The sequence below is a fragment of the Neomonachus schauinslandi genome, chromosome 10 (assembly GCF_002201575.2).
Source record: "Neomonachus schauinslandi chromosome 10, ASM220157v2, whole genome shotgun sequence".
NCBI classification, from domain to species: domain Eukaryota; kingdom Metazoa; phylum Chordata; class Mammalia; order Carnivora; family Phocidae; genus Neomonachus; species Neomonachus schauinslandi.
In genome coordinates, this window is record NC_058412.1 from 11,351,880 (window position 1) to 11,375,742 (window position 23,863).

At 42.4% G+C, this 23,863-nt stretch overlaps 1 protein-coding gene across 1 annotated transcript in view; it reads right to left on the minus strand.

The window, feature by feature from the left end:
• Positions 1-23,863, minus strand: part of NBAS (NBAS subunit of NRZ tethering complex) — a 313,356-nt gene that overhangs the window by 81,724 nt on the left and 207,769 nt on the right. Inside the window, exons 41-44 of the mRNA XM_021697807.1 lie at positions 18,957-19,186; positions 15,513-15,623; positions 6,293-6,543; positions 4,934-5,268 (exon numbers count right to left, since the gene is read on the minus strand). Of these exons, the coding sequence (XP_021553482.1) occupies positions 4,934-5,268; positions 6,293-6,543; positions 15,513-15,623; positions 18,957-19,186 (927 nt within the window). The remainder of the gene's footprint in view (positions 1-4,933; positions 5,269-6,292; positions 6,544-15,512; positions 15,624-18,956; positions 19,187-23,863) is intronic.

A 23,863-nucleotide genomic window follows, 5' to 3' on the forward strand; every position in this document is an offset into this window, starting at 1 on the left:
ACCTCAAAGAATTTATACTTTCATAAGGAGTGTAGTTCTCAATTATAATAATTTTACTGTAAAGAAAAAAAACCATTTTGTGCATCTGGCTCATTCAGTTGGTGGAGCATGCGACTCTTGACCTTGGGGTGGTGAGTTGGAGCCTCATGTAGGGTGTACAGCTTAAAAAGAAAATCTTCAAAAAAAATTTTTTTTAACTTTCTTAGGAATGTCTTTTACATCTTAATGTTGTCAGTGGCAACTAGTATTGTATATGGTACACAGCTAAGGCCTAAATACTTAGTGATTAAGTCTGAAATCTACACAATATGCATTTGATTTGTGCATCAGAAAGTCATATATCATACCATGCAATTAGGTAATATGCATTATCTAAACATTTTTACAGTGGTTTCAGACACTGATTGCTTATTATGGTGAAAAATGTGCTGCCATTCTTCGTTAAGAGATAATATTAGCACTGTGAAGACCCTGAAGTTACTGCTATATTGCAGCCTTTGATTAAGACAAACTTAGAAAATACATTTGATTTTTATTTTATTTTTTAAAGATTTTATTTATTTTATTTTGACAGAGAGAGAGAAAGACAGCGAGACAAGGAACATGAGCAGGGGAAGTGGGAGAGGGAGAAGCAGGCTTCCTGTGGAGCAGGGAGCCCGACGTGGGGCTTGATCCCAGGACCCTGGGATCATGAACTGAGCCAAAGGCAGATGCTTAACGACTGAGCCACCCAGGCACCCCTGATTTTTAGGTCATATGTTTTTTAAGACAAATTTACTCTTCCAGATTTTTATAGCAAATAATTTGGATAATAGGATAAGGAAGAAACAGTAGCTTATTTCAAGAAGTCATAATATGAAAAAGAGATTCCCTTATGCTGTTTCCATAGCTCTAGAAAGCAGAACCAAAAAGTGGAAACTATAAGAAGCCCAAAGAAAAATCCTTCATACACATAAACACACACACACACAAGGGGTAGTAGCTGGATTATCAATAGATATGATGCTTGAAGGTCAGAGGTCAGACTAGATAAGAGGTTCCAAATATTTTTCCCACTCTAACCCAAAGGAGACGGCCTGTTCCCATCAGAAACAAATGGTGGGAGCTGGAACAGAGGGCTCATGTGGGGTGGGCTGAGGGTGGTAAATGCCTATCCAATTCCAGGTTGAGAAGCACCAGGCAGGATGACAGAAGGACTCTTCTAGTTCTCTGACGCTCTGGGGCTTTTGAAGAAGGGTCCTAAGCAAACTCCTGGGGAGCATCTCATAGGTGAGAGGGGTATTTCCCGTGTCCTTACTTATGAACGCAGCTCTCCCAGCAACCAGAGTGCATGGGGACCATGAAAGGCTGGGATTAAGATGAAGGCTGAGATTGCACAGAAGTCCCCCTTATCTAACCACATCACATCTGAACCAAGCACATAGTGTTCTGACCTGAATTTTAGGTTCTTTGACCATTTTCCGGGATTTCTAACCCACTACCTTGCTCTCTGTCCCTTCTAAAAAATGTTTCTAATTGCTGAACTGGAAAAGACATAGGAAAGCAACTCTTACCTGACTCCACAAAAATGAAACAATTTCAATTTGGAGCAAATGCTCCAAACTTTAGACATTCATATTCTCCCTTCTGCATATTCATCACCTCAAATGTCATGCAAATTCAATCTCTGCCTACATGACATCATACCATGTTGTGAATATTTTCCTCAGAATTTCCACAAATTTTACTAATGCAAATGGCAACTGAATGACAATTATCCTGAAGGTAAAGGGCCTTCTCTGCTTTATTCCATCAGGGGATGGATACTAAGAGCGGGCTTTACAGATACTCCTGTCTGAATTCTAGCATCCAAACAACTGCTTGCTGTTCTTGTTACACACTCTAGAATTAGCTTACCAGCTCTTTCCATAAGTTCGGTTTTGAATTAAATGTGGGCATACGTTTGAAAACTGCACCCTATATTTGAGTAGTATACACTTATTTTACTTTTTTTTTAATTTTTTTTTTTTAAGATTTTATTTATTTGTGAGAGAGAGAATGAGAGACAGAGAGCATGACAGGGAGGAGGGTCAGAGGGAGAAGCAGACTCCCTGCCGAGCAGGGAGCCTGATGCGGGACTCGATCCCGGGACTCCAGAATCATGACCTGAGCCGAAGGCAGTCGCTTAACCAACTGAGCCACCCAGGTGCCCCTTATTTTACATTTTTAACATCATGTAGGAGCTGTGGGAACATCTGGTGTTTTGCAAATTTGGCCAAATCCAGTTGCACTTCCTTTTCCAAATGTGTCCTCTGACATGTAAGGGTTGTATTTCAATTTGAATTTCTCTTGCTCTCACTCGCTCTAGCACAGTATTGTGTGATTTCAAGCAAGCCTTGTATCTAAACTTTTTATTTTTCCTCTCTCAATGGAAAATTAAAAGCTTGCCAATTAATAAAATGAGGGAAAACATAAAGCTAGACTAAAGATGTGAAATTAACTTTAAATGCCTCTGCCTCACTTTTCTATAGCTTACCTGACTCCGTAGAAAACCATCTCTTGAGATAGTTTACTAGACAAGAGTACCTTGCTAAGGATTATACCATCTGAACTAAGAGAAAGCAATGCCACATAATTAACTGACTCGCTCTCTATTGGATCAGCCAGGCATCTCTTCCTCAGGAAAAATGCACCTATGTGCACAAACAACTGTGTCCTACATTCTCAGGTGGTGGGAGGATATCTGAAGGTATAAGTAAGAAACTAAGGTGATGAGAATGTGCTGTAACTGCAAACATCTGACTTAAAACATAAATAAAAACGAACACTCGTAGTGGATTCTACATCCAACTCTTAAGTTTAATTATGAGTCAATAACTGCTGCTGGAAAATCTAGAACTGTCTGTCCATGTCCATATACATGCTCACAATTAGCATATGGCCTTGGTCATGGAGCTAGTCTTTGTTGCTGCCCTCACATAAAATACTGAAAAGCTGCTTCAGCATAAGGGGAAGGAAACGGCCTTGGAGTGAAGGACCCTCTGTCTTCCTGGCTTCGCACCTCGTCTGTTTGCTTGTCTAGCCCCTGTAGCCAGTTCACGGTCCCACTTCTAGAGGCTTTTCCTTGGATTTCAACTCCCCAGTTGGTTCATTCCCTTCCCTCGATACATACTTCCTACATTGCTAATACATACACAGTCAGAACTGTGACCCTCTTCTCATTCTTGGGAAATTCAAAACCCGTGTTTGCTGGACTCTTATCTTTCCCTATATTTGCCAGGTTCCTAACTGGCCTTCTTCATTTAGACTCAGCCCTGCTCTGGACACATCCCATGAAAGCCTTCTCCACTGGAGTGAACATCCTTGGGGCTCTCTGGTCCCTGCCCTCCCACAGTTCCTAGAATGGCTCCGGGCCCTTGACTCTAACTGCTTGTTCTGAGACTCCTTATATACACTACAGTTAAGAGCAAAGACCCTCGAAAAAAGCCTTCCTGACCTCAGGGTGTGGCTCCTCTATTATCAAACTAAGCTCGTGGAGTCTCACTTTCCTCACCTGTCAAAATGGGAGTAATAATACTATCTGCACCACAGATAACTCGGCCACAAGGAGACAGAGGTCTAGCAGATTCCTCACTCTAAACCACAGAACTATTAATTGGCAGGTCAAAGTTCAAGGCAGGTTTACGGGACTCGAAACTTGTACTCTTTTCAAATATATGATGCTATCTCCCTTTGAAATCTTTAGTTTCTTCCTTAAAAACAACAGAAATGATCATCTCCTTTTCATAGCAGTGCTCATAGAATTTAAAACCAAGTTATTAACTGAAGTACTTGAGTTCTAATAATAAGGACATGAAATCCTTCGTTATCCACAACTGTTGATCTAACAAGTTAGTTAGCACTAGAAATCCTGGGGCACCTGGGTGGCTCAGTCAGTTGAGCATCTGCCTTCGGCTCAGGTCATGATCCCAGGGTCCTGGGATGGAGTTCCACATCGGGCTCCCAGCTCAGTGGGGAGCCTGCTTCTCCCTCTTCCCCATGCTCATGCTCACTCTCTCTCTCAAATAAAGACTTTAAAAAAAAAATAAAATTAAACAAAACAAAACTAGAAATCCCCACAGATGTTTGAACCTCTACCTGTGCCAACCTCCAAATGAATGACTTGAATTCTTAGCCCTTACAGTAAATTTTCAAGATAATATTAGCCACAGTAAAAATTCTTGTGATAAGATACTGGGTGGACTTGCCGATCAACTTGGGGAAAGAGAAAGCAGCAGCAAAGCAGATGAAGAGGAAGTTCCAAAGGCAACAGAGCTCAGCAGTTGAGAGCAGAGGTAGGAGACTGTCTAGGACAGAGTGCCCTGTGGCCAAGCAGAGGGTAAGAAGGGGAGGAGAGGGACCCACAGTATTTACTCTGTGTGAAACTATACATTGTTAGAAGGATCCAGAACAAGATTTGGAGTCCAGTTAAAGGGGCTCAGACCTAAGCATGGAGCAGACATTAGAAAATGTCTACAGAGACTTTCATGGATAATCGTATCACCAAGCCATATACTACCACGTGGCATTCATGCGAAATTTTTTAAGTGCTCAATTTAACCACAGCTAAGTTGTCGGCCTGCCTCTGAATGCAGGCACGGTGGGCTGAGTGCTGGAGGTGTTTCCCACTTATGAACTGCAAAGAACAGGATGGAATATTTACTATAAAATGACATAGGAGAACTGTAACATGTACAAAATGTACATGTAAATGAGAACAGTCGGAGTCTAATTTAGACGACTTGCACATCTGTGATAGAAGAAAATGATTTCCCAATTAGAATACCTCACGCTTAGCAAAAAAACTAAAACGTCAAACATGTAAGTATTCTCCATCTCGAGAAAGTAAATAGAAACAAACAATTTTCATTTCTTCTAAAGCATCCAATGCACTGTAAGCTATCTTTTCAATTACCTTGGTCACAGCTTTTGCAGAAAACGTAATTGCATCCACCACAGTGATGAGGTCGCCCGGGGGGAGGCGATCGAAGTACTTCATGCAGACTTCGTAGGCGTGGAGCCACTCTGGGGAGGACTCTGGGACGTGTTTAATGAGGTGAGGGTCTCCGGTCCAGAACAACTTCTGTAACCAGATGGCGTACAGAGAGCTCGAGGAAAGCATCCGCCCATCCTTTGCAGGGATTTTGGGAACAAGTTTGGAAATAGATAAGATATTTTGACTTGAAAGAACGGGCTCCAGCGCTTCCAGAGGATTCATGTTTTCATCTGTCAGCTTTTTGTAATTAAGACCTAATGGAAAGAAAAGAAAAAAAACAGAGAGTAGGTTCATTCCAAGAGCTTTCACACACATCCATAGCCCTCTGTGTGGCTGGAGGGAAAAGTTCATCTCCCGGTTTACAGTGGACAGTCTGTTGATTACACAGGTCAGAAGACCTGAGCGCCAATCTCGGCCTGCAGGGTCATGGGCCGTGGAGTCAACTCGTCCACGGACCGCCTCAAGGGGGCACTGGAGGCATGGCGGCCCCGCTGCTTCTGGCCTGCAGGGCACCCACGGTTTCTTCCACCAGCCCACTCACCGCACTGCCTTCTGGTCACCTGATGTTCATCTGGCCTCCCCTCCACTACCCGAGGGCCCGAAGGCAGGGGTTAGATCTTACTCCTTTTCCTCTGTTTCTAATGGTCCAGTTTCTAATTCGGTTACTCAGTAAACCACTGATAAACGGAAGTAAATTCTCACGACTGTTACCAGTATCACATGAATATAGATTTCGAAGTGCCCTGTAAGTTATAAAGCACCACACAGACTGGAGAGGTATTAATATGTTGACTTCCTTAGTTATGAGCATAAAGAGACACGGATACCATCCTAAAGATTTCCACAATGTATCAAAGGTTCAAAGGCACTTATCTGAAGGGTTCCACACACACTTTAAACTTAGAGGCTCCAGTGAAGTGAAATTATGCCAGACTGCCAATTGTAAAGGGTCTCAGCCTTGTCCTTTATATAAGGCAAAATATAACCCCTGGGAGTAGGGAATAAACCTCTGGAGGAGTAGTCAAAAACTTCGGATTTTAGTACCAGGCCTACTCTAAGTTACTATGTGGCTTCCAATAGGTTTCTTATAGTTTCTTTGCTATTTAATTCCTTCAACAGTAAGTAAAGGAGCTGGAAAGATAACAAAAGTCAATTAGCGTTGTATCTTGTAGTTTCAGATCTATGCCAGCCACAATGCACAAACATGATTGTGTACAAAAAATTAATCCTTAGATTTAATTTAAAGAATGAGTTTGAGCAGGGAAATGATCATCTTACCTGAAGCAACTACCTTAAATTTCTTCAGCAGCCGAATGTGGGTTTCTGGTTTAATGGCATATTTCCCCAAATCCGCACAGCCGCAGCTTTCCAGGAGAGAGAAATAATACAGCAACCTTTCGTGATCAAAGCCACCAATCGTGGGGTAAATATACTTGACCATGTGCTTGTGAAAGGCTTCTGGATCAGTCCTCAAAGTCTCAAAGAGATGAAGGGCTTGGGCTCGATTTTCAATTTCTACTGTGGACAAACTGAAATTAGGGCAAAGAAATTGTGTTAAGATTTGGTCCCTTTATTGAACAATGTGCTCTTTTTTTTTTTTTTTTTTAAATACTGAAGAAGAAAGGTTGCTTCTTACAAAGTCCCTTCTTCCCGCCAATCAAATTCAGTAAACCACCAGGAGGCAAGCAGTTTACATTAAGGGAAAGAGACGTGTTAAATGCCTACTATTATACAATTTTCATGTTATCTCATGTGGGTCACGGCAACCCCGTGAAGTAGGCATGACTTCACATTCCTTCAGATGGGAGAGTCCCCCAATGCATACCAGCCAGGAAATGAACCCAGACTTGTCAGCCTCCATGATGCATTGTTTATTTATGTCATAAGAAGCATTTAAAATCTGAGCTTCATTATAGAAATGTAAACAACCTTATTATTTCAGGAATTTAGGAAATGGTGAGGGGAAGAAACAGCTCCAACTTTGAGGCATATAAGTTTCACATCCAAGAGCCCTGAATTGCTATTCCATAGATCCAAATTTGATACTGTGTTCAAACAGAATTAAAATAGGTAAGAACAGATGCATGTGCTTTCACTTGAATTAATGAATGCCATTTGAATAAAACACGTATCTTGATCTTTTCATCCTGACTTAGATGCCTTTATACTATAATAAAAAAAAAAGGTCACTTAAGTTTAAACTATTGAAAAAAATTTTAAGGAGTTTTGGTTGGTTGATCAGTTTTTATTGGGGGGGGGGGAGACTTAATTTTAGTCTTGGCTTCACCCTGGACAGAATATAATGCCTCCAGTCCAGTGTAACCCCGATGCCCCATGCAGAATAAATTTCAAACTCTAATTTTCAGAGTCCTTCAGGCAGCCCTCAGTACTCCTAGAAATGCCACATTTCCAGGGCCCTCAGCAGTGGCAAACAACATATGTGGGGGCAGCTAGTGAGACTTCTGGCAGTATCAAAGTTAGATTACTTACAGTTGAAAAGCAACTCCTCTGGAATACGATACCCTATTTATTGGAACTCCCATTTTTAGAAAATGCCAAGACACGTTTTTGGTTTTTGGAGATAAAGTTAATATAAATTATGTTTTAAAGTTTTTACAAGTGTGTGATAATACGTGGGATAACAGCAGCAATCCACAAAGTGAAAACATCAAGTAATTTTTTAAAAAATGCTCTTTTAACCTGTCACTTCAAGAGAAATCCTGTTTTTCTGCCAAGACAAAATTCAAACATCTACATAAATATCCCTATGTATAAAAATGTCCCTGGTCTATAAAAATTTCACTGGCTGCGTCTTCTGAGCATCCTTCTATTCTGGTACTCATAACATGCTTTAGCTTTTCATTACCTTCTATGTCTCCCTTACTAGACTATAGATCACTCAATGGCAAAGATAATACCACATCTTCTTTATCTTTAGTTTCTCAGTTCCAAGCACTGGTGTGTGGTCAAAAGGAAACATTCAACATGTGTCTTCTGAATGCCAAATAGATGGGTGGATGAACAAAAATTAAGTGTCCTCCATGGACCAGGCACTGTGCTCAGCACCAAGGAGGGCATAAAGGTTTACAACACAGAGCTCTCATCCAGTGGTTTGAAAATCTGGTTGAGCTATAAATACTTAAACAACAATGCAAAATAATGGTATGGATGGACAAAGGCCACACAATCATACTCCCACTAAGAGTGGGATCACTAAAGCTGTAACTTCAGAGGACATGGCTGTCAATGTTAACAGAAGTCTTAATGAAGGAAGTACTTGAGCTTGTCACTGTCAAAAGGCATGAAGCAAAATAATATCATAGAAGTATCAAGACAAGAAAGCACGAGGTCTGTGCAACAAACACGGAGTATAAATGAATGGCTGGCCAGAAAATATTCTTGATACTATCACTATGCAAAGTATGCAATGTCATCTCTGAAAGACACTGTATACACAGTGGTATATGAAAGTGATTCATAGAATTTGTTATGTTTCTGCATAATTTGCAAAATGAAGTCTGAAAAAGTAAATAAGAAACCACGTCACCCCATTAAGACAGTTCGTATTAACAAAGATTTGCAGGCAGAACGGCATGCCTGATGGAAGGGGAGAACACACGTGCACTTATGACGCTATGATTACTATGCAAGGCAAGCTAAATCTACGTAATTAGCAACCTACAGATGAGAAACTGCCATCAGAGAGGTTAAGCGACTCGCCTAGGACCAAGGGTCCACATATGTTTGGACCCTGTGTGCGTTCTGCTCGGCTTATCACAAAGCAGCCATCGACTGACGAAGGTCGAGCGCCTGCACTACCAACCATTCCAGAAACAGGACTGTTTTCTGTAACACAGACATTAGCTCTCTCTCCCAGCAGCATTACTCTAAAAGAGTTCTGTCATACTTCATTCCTAACACCCCGATAAACAGAATACTCAAGACAGTCTCATCTACAAAGTGGACAGTGACTAAACTATCACAGTTTTGGTTCACTGGTGTTTGGCTTCATTCTGAATATAGTCTCTCTCAATAAGCATTACTTTCCCCCTTGCCCACCCACTTATTCTTCTGTGCCTACAATTCAGTTTGCCCGATGTACAATTTTACCTAATTATCTTGTCAAGACAGATACTGGAATACCTTTACTGACATATGATAAATACCAAAACCTCCCTCTTCAGTAAATTACAATGTGCTAAGATCTTTCATAGATGCCAGTAATCAATAACCCATTTTAATAGTTTCCATTGAAAGAAGCTGTTATCTTCCCTTTGGAATAAGAAATGAAATCTCGGCTTAGAAAACAATTCCAAAGAACCCATATTCAGGAGAGTAGGAAGAAATACCATGAAACCACTATGGACTTTTCACTAATCAAATTAATGATTACCCTTAAAAACTGTTTAAGTGCTTTTTCTGGAGCCAAGTTTTAGCTATAAAGCAGCTTATATAATATGGTGCATATTTAACTTTTAGAGATTAACTACAGGAAGAAACTAGCATTAGTTGTACCCAATGCACAAAGAATAAATTATGAGCGCTAATCCTTTGATTAGTGTTCTGTAATGGCTTCAAGTTGTCAATCACTCAAAACTGTGATTCAAGAACACCATGTATTGAAAGAACTTATATTTGTATAGGAAAACAAATTTATTTAAACACCTTTTTCTTTACTCAGTCTGAGACTGATTGATAACAGTTCCATTACCTGAATGAGGAATACTGAGGAGAGGGGGAGGAGGAAGAATAACAGTGGGGTAGGAGGAGGGAGAGGGTAACTGGGAAAGATGGACAGAAAGGGATGGGGGTAGGGCTTCACAGAATCCATATGTAGCAACTAACAGGCATTTCCCCCAAAGACTAATCCTACAAGTTTAAAGACATATGGGTCCAAATCAATGACCACGATCATGGGTGAACAGGGTTCCCCCAGAGATGCCTGTGGAAAGAGACAATTCTACCCTCGAAGTTTCCCTCTGACGTGAGGGAAACAATCCAAGCTATTCACCACACAAATGCCTCAGAATGAACTCGATGTGGCTGACTTGATCTGCAATGCTGCCTGACAGCTGAACATGGGACTGAAGGAGAAAATGAGGTCAAAAATAATCATGGCATTTTTCAGTTTGCAAAGACACTTGGCCAAAATGTTGGCAAAACTGAAAAATGGAATTTAACTTTCTAAGTTCACCTACAGAGCTGATGGGATGACCAATAATGAGTATCTCTATTTCTTGTCATACGAATACTCGGTGACATCCTCTGCAGAATGTTTTATTTTTACTTAAGTTTTTTTGTTTGTTTCGTATTGTTTTGTTTTAGAGAGGTAGAGAGACAGACAGAGAGAGGAGGGGCAGAGGGAGAGGGAGAGAATCTTAAGCAGGCTCCACGCCCAGCACCTAGCCCAATACAGGGCTCAATCTCACAACCTGAGAACATGACCTGAGCTGAACCCAAGAGGCAGACGCTTAACCGACTGAGCCAGCCCTCTTTGTGGAATGTTTTATATGACCTGAGTATGACGGGGCAAGCCATGAGGTCAGGCTTCGTCTCCTCTCTAGTGACAATCCCAACCCCTCAAATTCTGACTGGTTTGTACAGTCTCACATTATAACCTAACAAAAAATATTTTAAAAAACACCATGGCACAGAAATAGTAATAGGCACCATGTATTGAGCACTTAGGCATTAAGTATCATGTCATCTCACTTCTCACAAAGCAGATACCTTATAATTAATGTCAGTGTTGACTTGAGAAATAATTGTTCAAGAATCAGATGTGCAAAGTTAGGCTAACAGTGGTCACAGGATGGGTTCAGCACATATGATCTGTTTCCAGAAGTCATAATAGTAGCTATTTTTTTTTTTTTGAGCATCTACTACATGTCAGGTGTTTTGTATAAATCTCTTAAATCCCACAGCAGTTTTGCCAAATGGAATGAGAACACCCATTTTGCAGATGAGGAAACCTAGGCATACAAGTCAAAGAGCCAGGGTTTGAACCCAGACGTGCAGGATTCAAAGCCTGAGCACTTTCCACAAGATGGAAATAAGCCAAGATGCATTTTCCTGCTTACATTTTATGCCAGCGTCAGGAGCTTCTTACTCTTTGGGGGAGAAGTGACCTTAACGATCACAACATGGAAAGGAAGGTTACATATGTAAGGAAGGAGTTGCTTCCAATTTAGTAATAGTGGTAATTAGTTCTTCCATTTTTAGGAATGGTAGGTTTCTTCTTATGCACAATGCAAATCACAGTCTTGGTCATGATCTCCTCCCCCCTTAGGCCAAAAGAAAGATCAAAACCAAATCGAACAATTCTATAAAACCCATGACCTGAACATCTATATTCAACCCTCCTCCTCTAATATGGATTTTTCCTGGTCCTGAGTTTTTATTTCATCTTAATTTTCAACATTATGACCTACTTTTAACAAGCTGAGCTACCTTAAATCCCCACTCCATACTATTCTCACACTACCTCCTCAACTATGCCAGGCTTGCTTAAGGGTGGAGGAGATGGGAGAAAAGCCAGAATTCAGCATCCTTTACAAAGTGGCTCTCTGGACACAATCCCCACTCTCAGCAGCAGCAACCCTGGGGCACAGGTCCTGTGCATCTTCTAATTCGTAAAAAAGGCAGACACCTTACAGTGTTTTCATCTTCCCACAGCTATAACTTGCCCTTGCTCATCCTTGTACCTGAGACCAAAAGAATCCTACCAGAGAATATGAAACTGACTGTGGAAAACAGCAGTGCACAGTCAGATTCCCTGTGACCAGGGGCCCTAGCCATGGGTCTAAAGGAGACAGTACTACACCAACCGACAGAGAAGAAGACGGTATCATGATCTCAGACACCCAAGCAAAATCCCTTGGGTAATCACCCGGGAGACTAAAAGGTGGCTGGCTATCAGAGTGAATTGAAAGTGCAGGATTAGTGGCCTTCAGATCTGTTATTTAACTAAGAAGGGGGAAAATGGAGGGTGTCATCAAGGATGACAGTCAAAGGTAGTTCTGGCCCTTATCTAGTTCTCCTGTGCTCAGAGGCACCATATGTTCCAGCCACAATGGTCTTCCTGTAGCTATTCCAAGACCTTCCTGGCCCCAGAACCCTCGGCCTTGGGCATTGCCTTTATGGGATTCACCATGACTAGCAATTTAGGTCTGGGCTATTTTTAAGTAAGTGTGTGTGTGTGTGTGTGTGTGTGTGTGTGTGTGTCTTGGGGGTGGTTGTTGGGGGGGGTCTCCCCTATTAGAATATAAGCTCTATGAGGGTAATGATGTACCCAGCACTTAAAATTAAGCTTAGAATAGGAAGACACTATAAAAATATTAAATGAACAAACAAATGTGGTACTACTCAATCACCTAGAAGCAGCCTCTGGTATTCCAAAAATGCTCTTGTGTCCAAAACTTAAAGACACTCATGGAGTCAGAATCGACAAGAACAGTAACAGGAATAATGCAACAGTATTACAGAGCCACCCAGCTATATACCTTCCACAGATTTTTCTCTAATCTTTATAATCTTACAAGGTAAGCATAATGGTCAGATAACTGAGAAAACAGTGATTCAATCACAGCTACACAGTTGGGGTTATGGGCAGATCTGGACCCTGAAATGTGGCCTGACTCCAACACCCATGCCCTCACGCTAAGCCACACATACACTGGTAGTTAATGAGGTAAGACCCACCAAAGCGTCCCGAACAGCCCGGAAGGGATGCTGGCTACTCAGGATGCATCAGCCCTGAACAAGCCCCAGGAGAAGAGGAGGCTGGGTAAGCCAGTGTCTGCCAGCTGGAAGGGACGCCAGGCCCACGGGCCCACTCAAAGCCATCACGGACATTCCACACTATCAAGAAGAAAAAACACGGAGGAAAAATAAGGGGGCAAAGGAGACCAGAGTTCAAGTACGGGTGTTTATGAGGATGATCTCCTTCACAGAGGAGTGAAATGGCAGGAAAAACTGCCATTAATGAAGCACCAATCGTGTGACAGGAACATAGGTTTGCTACTTTACCGTGAAGTCATTTAATTTTTATTACACCTTAGAGTTAAGGGAAATGAGTTTCAGAGAATTGGATTATCTTGCACAGGGGCACACAGCTAGAGAGAGACAGTCGGGTTTGATCTAGCCAGCCTGATCTGAAGGTCTACGCTCTGTCGCATATGCCACCTCCCTGAAGACTGCGGGCGCGCACGTACCGGGACGTGTGCTGACACAGGGAACATTCCAGAATTCCACCAACAGGAAAGAGCATGGAAAATAGAGAAAAATATTTTCTCCACTGGGTGGGGAAAGTGGCTTTTTAAAGGGATAGGAAAACAAAATCTTAAGGAAAAGACCGTTATTTTTCTTATAACTCTGATCTGTTACCTTCCCATAGGCAGTGCCTCAACGAGTGAATGTCGGGCAATTTCTACTGTATTGACAAGGCTGGTTTCAAATACCTATGTCCCTGAGTCTGATTAAATAGTAAGGCAAACGACATCTTTTAAGTAAAGAGCGAGAGGCACTACTAAACACCACTTCTAAATCAATATTAGGTGTTTTGTCACTCAAAAGTAATGACGCCAGGAGGTAATGATTTCCTGCTTTTGTAATTGCTGCGTCTGCATAATCACACTGCTATCAGCTGTAATGATATGCTGTGAACAGTCTTGCACATTACTAGATTGCCTGGTAATTCATAATATATTCAGAGACCAGTGGAGCATCCTGCTTGTACAGATATGGCAGCCTTTTAGGTAACATTCAATGAAAGGAAAAAGATATTTAATAAAATGCCAAGGTATTTTTTAAATGCCAATATGCGTAAGAAACATTTATTTGAACATATTACTGTGCTTCAAAAATGGTGAAGTCTGTGCAATATTTACCACAGATAACACTATCACCCACCTGTGTAGCAATTTCATAAATACTTAAAATGTAGATGCTAATATTTTAAAGATTTAATAAAAATTAAAAATGCTGAATTATAAGCAATTCTTGACTGTTCAGCAGGATTTGGCCCCACTCAATACTCCCTCCCTTTCCTTAAACTCTTTCTTCCCACAGCTTCCCTAGCACAAGGATGCCCCATTTCTTTCCTCCTACCTCTCGGCTGCGCTCCCCTGTCCCTTTTGCTGGCAGCCCTTTATCTGCCATTAATTGTGGAAGGTCCTCAAGGTGTGTCTTAGGTCTCTCTCCTTTCTCATTCCATATACTTTCCCAAAGTGCACCCACAACATGGCTTATTTATCATCTATGTGCATGTAACTCCCCAGTTAGGATTTCCGGCTCCTCCTTCTCTTTTGAATTCCAGAGCAGTAAGATCCGCTGTCTGCATGGCCTTTCCTCTTGGGCATTTCAATGGGTGTAACTTCGCCCAATTCCTTGCCTTTTCCTCACACTCCCCTCAAAATGTCTTGTCTGTAACCAGGGCTACCTATCTCACTGAAGGATGTCAGCACCCAACAGGGAGACCCAGTAAGATCCTGGCGCTGATCTTGACCCTTCCCCTCTCACTGAATTCAGATCTAGTTGGTCCTTATCGATCATTGCATTTCGTACTAACCATTTCACCTTCTAGATATCTCTGAAAGTCACAGTCTATTACTCCAACGGCTTCCTAACTGGTCTCTGTATGCCTGCACTGGTCTCCCTAAAATTTTTTCTCAACATGGGAGCCAAAGTGATCTTATCAAAATGTAGACCTGATCCTATTACCTCCCTCTCTTTTAGAGACTACTTTAGTAGTCTCCTAGGACTCGTGTGAGAGGCCTGCAGTCTTGCCCACAGCCTGGCTTCTAGGCCTCTCCACAGAGCCATCTCACACTGAGCTCCCCCGACTCTCTGGACCTCAGCCACACTGTCCACCTGTCAGGCCCTCACATGCATCATGCTACTTCCTGTCAAAAGCTTTAGCACTTAACTGTCTTGTCTCCCTAGAAAATGGTTTCCTTCTCATTGCAGTGTACATAATTGTGATGCAATATTTAGATCTCAGCTTTAGCATTATTTCCTCAGGAAAGTCTTCCTTAACTACGCCAAATCCCCTATATGGGCTCTCTTCTGTGGTACTTGTCACAGTTTTAATTTCACATTTGTCTCTCATTATTCATTGACAGTCTTGTCTCCCACACTAAACAACAAGTTCCAAGACAGCTGGGATGCCTGTTTTTGCTAACTACTGTAACCCAAGTGTCTACCACTGTTCCTCGTATGCAGCAGATTCTCAGTAAAAAAAAAAAAAAAAACACCTCTGAATAAATGCACGAATATTAATGTAACTCAGGACTATTATTACTGAAAGGCAAAAAATAATAAGCTATTGTTGGAATACTGAAATGTGTATCAGAAACATATAAAGACAGAATGTCCAGATATTGGTCTACCGTAGCTCAAAAGGGAAGGTGAAATTGTACTTTACGACTTCAAGATCCTTCTAAATGGAATCTGAAAAAACAGACATGGCAATAAACGTACATACGAATCGTATGCTTACCCGCTGTCGGTGAACAGGAACTCCAAATGGGTCATAAGAACCTCCCAACGGGAGACATTGTAACGCTGCGCCAGAGAAAGAGCGACGCTGTAGACGTTCTCCTCGAGTGTTCTTCAAGAATGTCCATCAGCCACGGGGAAGGGAGAGAAGAGAAACACATTACCTTAATCAGCAAAGAAAATGTTCATTAGGACTCTCTCCAGCTGCGAGGGGTGCGGTCGGCACAGTCCTTAATAAGACATTTCACAGTAATTCAGGAAAAGTATGTCCAAGGAATTCTAATGTTCTGTTTTCACTGTGGTGCATTGCAACTGACCAAGGAACGGTCTAGACCAGTGGTTCTCACCCGAGGAGGATGCTGTGCCCCCAGGGACATCTGACAGTGTCTGATTATCATGGCGGGAGAGGAGGAGAGTGCTATTGGCATCTAGTGGGTAGAAGACAGGAATGCTGTGGGACACCCTACAATGCCCAGAACAGCTCTCCCACAAGGCATTATCTAGTCCAAAATGTACAGAGAGTGGAAAAATTCTGGTCTAGACCCCAGAGCCTACAGTCAAAAACCAGTGCAAAGGAAACAGATACATAACTGCAGGGCAGGGATACAAGAAAGCAGAGTTCGTCTCTCAACAATCGTTTGTTTTCTAGCGCCGGGTACTGGGCTAGTTGCTTAGGACATAAAGACAAACAAGATACTTCCTAAGAAACTCCCAGCACAGCCCTAGTGGAAGATGTGAGATGTGAACCGACAATTAAATACAACACGGGGACCGCCACCAGAGAGGACTTCCAATACTGACAAGGAGAGATGAGCGAGTGACCGACCGATCTGAGCTTGAAGTCTGGAGGATAAACAAGCAAAACAGCGGCAAGGTAGTTCCGAGAGAGAAGGCAGAGGAGAGGTCAGCCAAGGGGTCTGCACCTTATCCTTTAGCAGTGGAGAGCCAGCAGAAGGTTTAAATCAGGGGATGGGGCCACCAAACTTGAGGCCCTCTAGATATATCAAGAATTCCGGGCCAGGGTGCCCACATTAAAGCCATTCCATAAAGACCCTCACGGGACCCCTAAATCCCCAAGCAGAACCAATTCTTGGTTGGAGGATTGGTGGACAGAACCACAGGCACAGAAATGAAATCTCTATTCTTATTAAGTAATACTGCTAAGACTACATACACCCTAGCAAAGAAAATCAGGACATTTTCTTAGATGTTTGATTAGCCAGGAGTTGGGAGACATTTTCTGTAAACAGCAAGTTAATAAATCTTTCAGGCTTTGCTGCCATACATACAGTCTCTGTAGCAAATTCCTATTATTTTTTTATTCTTGTTTTTCCACAAACCTTTAAAAATGTAAAAGCCATTCTTTGCTCATGGACTATAAAAAAGAGGCCCAGGGGTGGAATAAGTCTGTCATGGCAAGAATTACTAGGGCACTGTCAATTAAAAATTTCTCAAAGTACTTATTGAGTACCTTCACCTCTCCATGATGGAATGAGCAATCCCCGAGGATGGCAACCATTAGCAATTCATCCTTTCTGTTAGGGGAGTCTGAGATGTTGCCTGAGCACACGAGCGTGCTCACCAGGTATGGATACCATTGCCACCCGATAAAGGTGGGAAGAAACCACGCTATGTTGTGTCCTCTCCAAGGTTAGCCTGACTAACCAGTGCCGACCTATTGTGTAAGCTACACAGGGAACAGAGGACAGACATGCTGCACTTACAGAATACAAATGCCATGAAAAACAGACACACATTAGTAAGAAAATGAAGAATGGTGGCGTCGCGTACAGCTGAAGGTAGAGCAGCAAACCAGGAGGAACAGGTGCTTCACGGGTTCTCGTTTGTAAGATGCCCAACTCCTGTCTCTAAATCAGAACCGCTAGCTCAGAAATGCCGCGGACACTCGGACGTTTTAAACAAGCCATTCAAAAGCTGCTGTACATTTTTCTAAGTACTTCTTCCAAGTAAGAAGATTCTATTATATGTTTGTCAAAAGCAGGTCTTTGTCCTCATCAACATACTCCAAATAGCATACACTAGCTGGATATTTAAAAAAAAAAATCAAGGACAATAACCCTAGCAAAATGTAATAGATGATGTTAAGATGTGCCTTACCTTGTAACCTTTATTCTACATAATAACCCTCTTCTAAGAAGCCATGAGCATGGCCCCAAGGATTACCGAATGCCTGGAGGAAAAGCCCACTGGACTTGGCAATGGGAAGTTGAGGCTCTCACCTCCCTGGCTGTGTGACCCTGAACCACTCTTTAAAGCTGATTTTCAGATTCCTCTTCCAAAAGTGAGGAGGTTGGATTAAATGACCTCTTTGGTCACTTTCCAATTAGACATTAAATGACTCTATGAAATTATTAATCTCTACAAGAACAGAGGGGCAAAGAAAAAGTGATTCCGTAGTTCTCTTAATTAAACTAAATCCTGTGACAGATTGTTCTATCTTTTCTTTGACCTCTCTATTCCCTGCCTTACTCTAAAGAGAATCTGGGGTGTCTTCTGGTAGGAAAGAAGCTCGGGCTAATATAAACTTATTACAGAGTGCCAAGGCTACTTTGCCACTTTCCTAAAGATTTAAATAATAATAATGAAAAATAGCATATATCACTTTCATAAGCAGGGCTATCTTTGTTATTTTAAAGTAATGTACCAGGAGGGAAGAATAACCATTAAATATAGGCACAATTTAACCTTAGTTTCAAAGGCTGGAAGCCTCGACTGAACTGTATGCCGGTGCTTTCCTGGGAACACAACCAGGCAGTAGGGGGGCGGCCACAGGGCACTGTGACGATGGGATGGCTTTGTTATGTGAGAGGTCGAGGTCAACGTCCCAGTGATGATCCTACCACCCATGTAAACTTGGGCCAGTTGCTCAACACTCTAAAGTCTCATGTTCTTCAGCTATAAAATGGGGATGACATTTTATGTCATAGGCTTATCTTTGAGGATTAAGCGGTATTTATAAAATAGTTTACAGAGCACCTAACACAGCTCCTTGCACATGGTAAGCACTCCACAAACTGTGAATATCTTCTCAATAACCATTGTGGGTGAACACACTTTCCCACTTTTTTTTTTTTTAATTTTTTTTTTTCTCCCCCCCCCCCCATTTTCTCCACCTTCTGACATGTAAGTAATTCTCATTTGATCTAAACTAAAAAATGGAGACCAGTATTAAAACCAAGGGGCATTCCATACCCACAAAGAAAAATTAGAGAGAGAGAGAGAGAGAGAGAGAAGCCGGGGAAGGGGAGAGGGAGGGGGAGAGAATCTCAAGCAGACTCCCTGCTGAATGTGGAGCCTGATGTGGGGCTCCATCTCATGACCCTGAGATCATGACCTGAGTCAGATGCTTAACCGAATGAGTCACCCAGGCACCCCCTTTTATATTTTAAATCCATCCCTTTATGAGACAAAGGCATCCCCTTACTCTGCTAAACCAAGGATAGTTTCCCTTTTGTACTGGTCGTCGGCAGTAAAACGCTGCACATCCACACCCTTCCGAAGGCCCTGAAGGATCTGAGCCTGAGTGAAATCCAAGAGACGTTCGTTGTAGTAGTGCAACTGCTTGGTCAGTGAGACCAGGTCCTCTGGCCAGGCTTCATGTCCGTATCGAGTCACATGCCTGGTGACCATCTTGATTAGCCCTTTGGGATCAGCCTATAACAAAAAGAGCAACAACAAAAACAGAACAAAGTAACAACAAGAAGACCACGTCTACAGGGCAGTGTTTGGCTCTTCCCCTGTTGCTGTTTTATCAAGGCTCACAACCACCCTAAGCAATCAATGGCAGAGGTGGTACATTTTGCAGACCACAAAGACAAGACACAGAACTGAGTCTGGAAGGAGGTTTCTGGACTCCTGCTCTGTTCTTCTTCCTTAAAAATCTCCCAACCAGTTAAAAAATATTATCCACTTGCTTTTTCAACTACCATCATCCTACATTAGACTGATTCCCTAATTATCTGATCATTTATAATTCACCCTGGAAATAATTTTTGTCATCATTGCCCCTAGATAAATTTTCTCTGGACCATCTAAGTGTTCTCAATAACAAAGCAGCAGTTCAAATAATGCCACTATAAATGCCTAGCCAGCTAAGTAGAGGAGTGTTTTCTCCAGGGGTAAGTTAGGAAAAAACCTATCCCTGTTCCTGAAATCATAAAACACTTCTAGTTGTATAAGAGAGCACCCAACCAATTTTTACTCTGCTCAGTTGGGGGCTCAATGGGATATTGTTCCATAATTCTTAACAGCTTTTCTAACAGCAATAAAATTATCCAAATAGAACAAAACCCAGAATCCAACAGTTGACAGGAAAGAAAAATAAGTGATTAACTGGCCACATTTATTTACATTAGAGTTGTTCTGGGTGTCAACGAAGCAATAGCAGCTCAGCCATGATTTTGGAATATTTAACAGGGAGCCTAATACTTGAACAAGAGTAACTCAATCACTCCCAATTCCTGGGAAGATACGGTTTATATTTTAATATAAGAAAATTAGGAAAAAAACTCCAGAATCTACCTTTGGTTCTCAGAAACACACCTAATTATAGTAAGCTGTCAGCATTTCTAATGTGTAAGCCATTATTCTGAGCTACACAGGAGATTTGTCAATGTCGAGTCTATATTACCAAACCTAGCCTGACACTTCTCTCTTGATCCTATTAGGGAACAATCTGGGAGTACTGATAAAAACCAATTAATCTTCTTGAGTTCCAGGAGGTGGATTTGAGGAAAAAGTCAATGTTTTTTCCCTACTGCTATGCATACACTCAGTCCTATTGCAAAAACCACAGATTTATCTCAAGTCAAAAAGAGCTGGGATTGAAAGCTACCTCTCCAAAGTAAGCTCCAACACCATCTTTCATTCGTTCAGCAAATATTTCTTGTGCACCTATTTTGTGCCAGGTGATGTACTATAATAAGAAGATGTGACCCTTTCCTCCAGGAATGCAGTCTATCTGGAGACACAATCGAGCAGTTATAAAATGGTGTGAATATGGGCAGTTATAGAATGGTGTGATACGACTAAGCTAAGACCTGACAGAAAGCTGGCGTGAAAGAAGCAAATCTACCTGCCATTAGAAGCGATGTGGGAATCCGCCGCATATGGCTCCTATTTCTGGCCACGGATTTAGGCAAAGGGGATCCCACGCCTCCGCTCCCAGTGCCGCCTCTGCAGCTGACATTTACCCCCACCCCCTTTCTGCCAGCTGACTGAACTCTCGGGCAGCAGCCTGAATCACACACGGTGGGCTCAGCCAGCGCTGAGGTTATGTGGTACAGGGCCGCTGCTTCAGGGCCACCAGCCCGTCTACACCTGCTTTGCCCCTGGCTGGGCACCACTGTTGCCTGTTTCCCCACACCTCATCCAGTTAGCATGTTCCTGCCTAGTAGCAGAAAGAGCAAGGGCAAAGATGTGATGGGCAGGGCTTCAGGGGGGCGGGAGAGCTCTTCCACAGCTGTCCTTTCACGGAGCACCTTGTGACCCGCTTGTGCACTCCACCAGCAAGCCCATGTTCACCACAACGAGGACGCCTTTTTCCCGTAAGTCACTCTGACCCTGTGGTTCAGACCGAAGCCCTCAGTGTGCAGTTGCCCAATGCACTGGGAAGGAGAGGCTAGAACCATGCAGCCCCATCTCTCCCAGGCTGTTGCTTCCCACCCCTGCTCATGAAGCCCACCAGCTCCATTCTCTCAAGGGTTTCCCGCAGGTTTTCTCCACATTCAGTTTTTAACCTTTTGTTTTCTGGCATCTTGGGGATGTGGTACCTGTTTGGGGAGAGTGGCCTACACACTCTTCATCTGACCTTGATTATGTAACACCTTCTCATTTCTATTCTCTTTGTATTCTGATACAATTTATGGAAAAGTCCCAAGACCCGGTAGAGGGCAGAGCTTCAAAATGGCAGCACAAAGCAATAACGAGCATAATTACTACCAATAACATTTGTGTGGGCTTTCTTTATCCCACAGAAAGTCTCCAGTCTCCACGTGCAACCTTCATGTTCATATATTTGCCAGTGAAGAAAATGACACAGCAAAGTGAACTCAGCATGGACACACAGAAGGTACCAGCTGGATAACCTTGCGCTAAGTTACTTAACAACTACAAACTCAATTGTGCCATCTACAAAATGGCAGTAAAACACAGCCCGCATGGTGGTGTGAGGCTGAAGAGACTCTCTATATATAAAATACACAAACCAAGGCCTGGCATGAAGCAGGTATTCTGAAAATGAAAGGGATTATGGGATTTACTCAAAAGCATTCACTTTAATTGTAGCTCCACTACACAATTTACTTTACAGTTCTTTTTCTCAGAAATATTAATTTATAGCTTATTAAATTATGGCCGAGACCACGTATACTTCATGAATTTGTCTTTTCCAGAGCTCAGCAGAGGCTCAGCAGAAATCAGGTACAGGGTAAAAGGGAAGACGGCCAACAGTAGTAGGGGCTTTGAGGTCAGTAGTACTGTATACTCCAGGGCCCTCTTTCAGTAGGGATGCAATTTGGGGCAAGTTACTTCCGGTTTCCGCACCTATAGGAGTCAATAAGCATACCCTCCTCATGCTTTGTTATGGGGCACAAGTAAAATAAGGTATTTTAAAGTACTTTTTTCTCCATCATTCTAAGAAAACAAATTGGACCTAGAGCTTACGCTCAAGGAATTAAAAAGTAGTGACAGACAAAGACATACAGAGAAGCAACCCACAGCAGCCTCCTGAATATAAGCACCATTACAGGACCACAAACCAAGAGTGACGGGAACTCCACAGAGGGAGTCAAGAGAGGGATCCTCTCTCTTGACTCTTCAGGGGGCTCAGTTTCTTCAGATGTAAAACAAAGGAACATCACCAGATGATCCCCTTTCTAAGGCTAAAATCCTATGAATGTACAGGAATTCAATCATGAAAATAAAATAAATCCTTGGAAATCCCTCCAGGTGTGGAATCAGGGAAGTTCCACATTTTTTTCTCATGTATGACTCCACTAAATCTTCAGAGCAGATCTTCACTCAAAGTACAACCTTAGACTAATGAATTAAAGCCAATATATTCCTACATGGTTTAAACAACTTTAATCTATTTTTCTTTACTAAGTAGAAATTATCTAACTCCTCTGTGGTTTTTTTTTTTAAGATTTTATTTATTTATTTGACAGAGAGAGACACAGCAAGAGAGGGAACACAAGCAGAGGGACTGGGAGAGGGAGAAGCAGGCTCTCCGCGGAGCAAGGAGTCCTACGCGGGGCTCGATCCCAGGACCCTGGGATCATGACCTGAGCCAAAGGCAGATGCTTAACGACTGAGCCACCCAGGCGCCCCACCCCTCTGTATTTTTTATTTCACATTCTTTATACATCAAATATGTTCACTTTACTAAGAATTATTTAAGAACAAATACCTAATACTGCAGTCTTTGGTGTGGAGACAGGCATAACGCTAAACATACATGAACTGAACCTCATCTAATACTAACAATTCTGTGCGACCGGACTCTACTTGTATCATCTGTTTTAGAGACTCATAGGAGGTGAGACACTTGACCAAGGCCGCTGGGTTAAGTAGCAGGGTGGCCTGTGACTCCCGAGCACAATGCTTCCCCCAAAACCATCCTTTTATATTTGGTCAACAAGGAAGGGGTAGCCCTTGAAATTGTAAGGATCTTTTTTTCTTCTTTTTTTCTTTTTAAAGATTTGAGAGAGAGAGACAGCGAGTGTGAGAGAGAGAGAGCACAAGTAGGGGGAGCGTCAGGCAGAGGGAGAGGGAGAAGCAGACTCCCCGCTGAGCAAGGAGCCTGATGCAGGGCTTAATCCCAGGACCCTGAGATCATGACCTGAGCCAAAGGCAGACACTTAACCGACTAACTCACCCAGGCGCCCCCTGAAATTATAAGGATCTTGACAAGCCCAGTATGTAAAGAGCTCCCACAAAATGTAACTAAGACTTGGTATTAGAGTCCTTTTACAAACGATCAACTTTCACTGATGAATTTAATGCTGTCACTCTATATACATCTAGATTGGCTCTTTTTTTTTTACACACACATGTACATTCTCCCTCTCATCCCTTTTATACATATATATGCAAGTGTGAATAAAAACAACCATAGAGGGGCGCCTGGGTGGCTCAGTTGGTTAAGCGACTGCCTTTGGCTCAGGTCATGATCCTGGAGTCCCGGGATCGAGTCCCACATCGGGCTCCCTGCTCGGCAGGGAGTCTGCTTCTCCCTCTGACCTTCCTCCCTCTCGTGCTCTCTGTCTCTCATTCTCTCTCTCTCAAATAAATAAATAAAATCTTTAAAAAAAAAAAAAACAACAACAACCA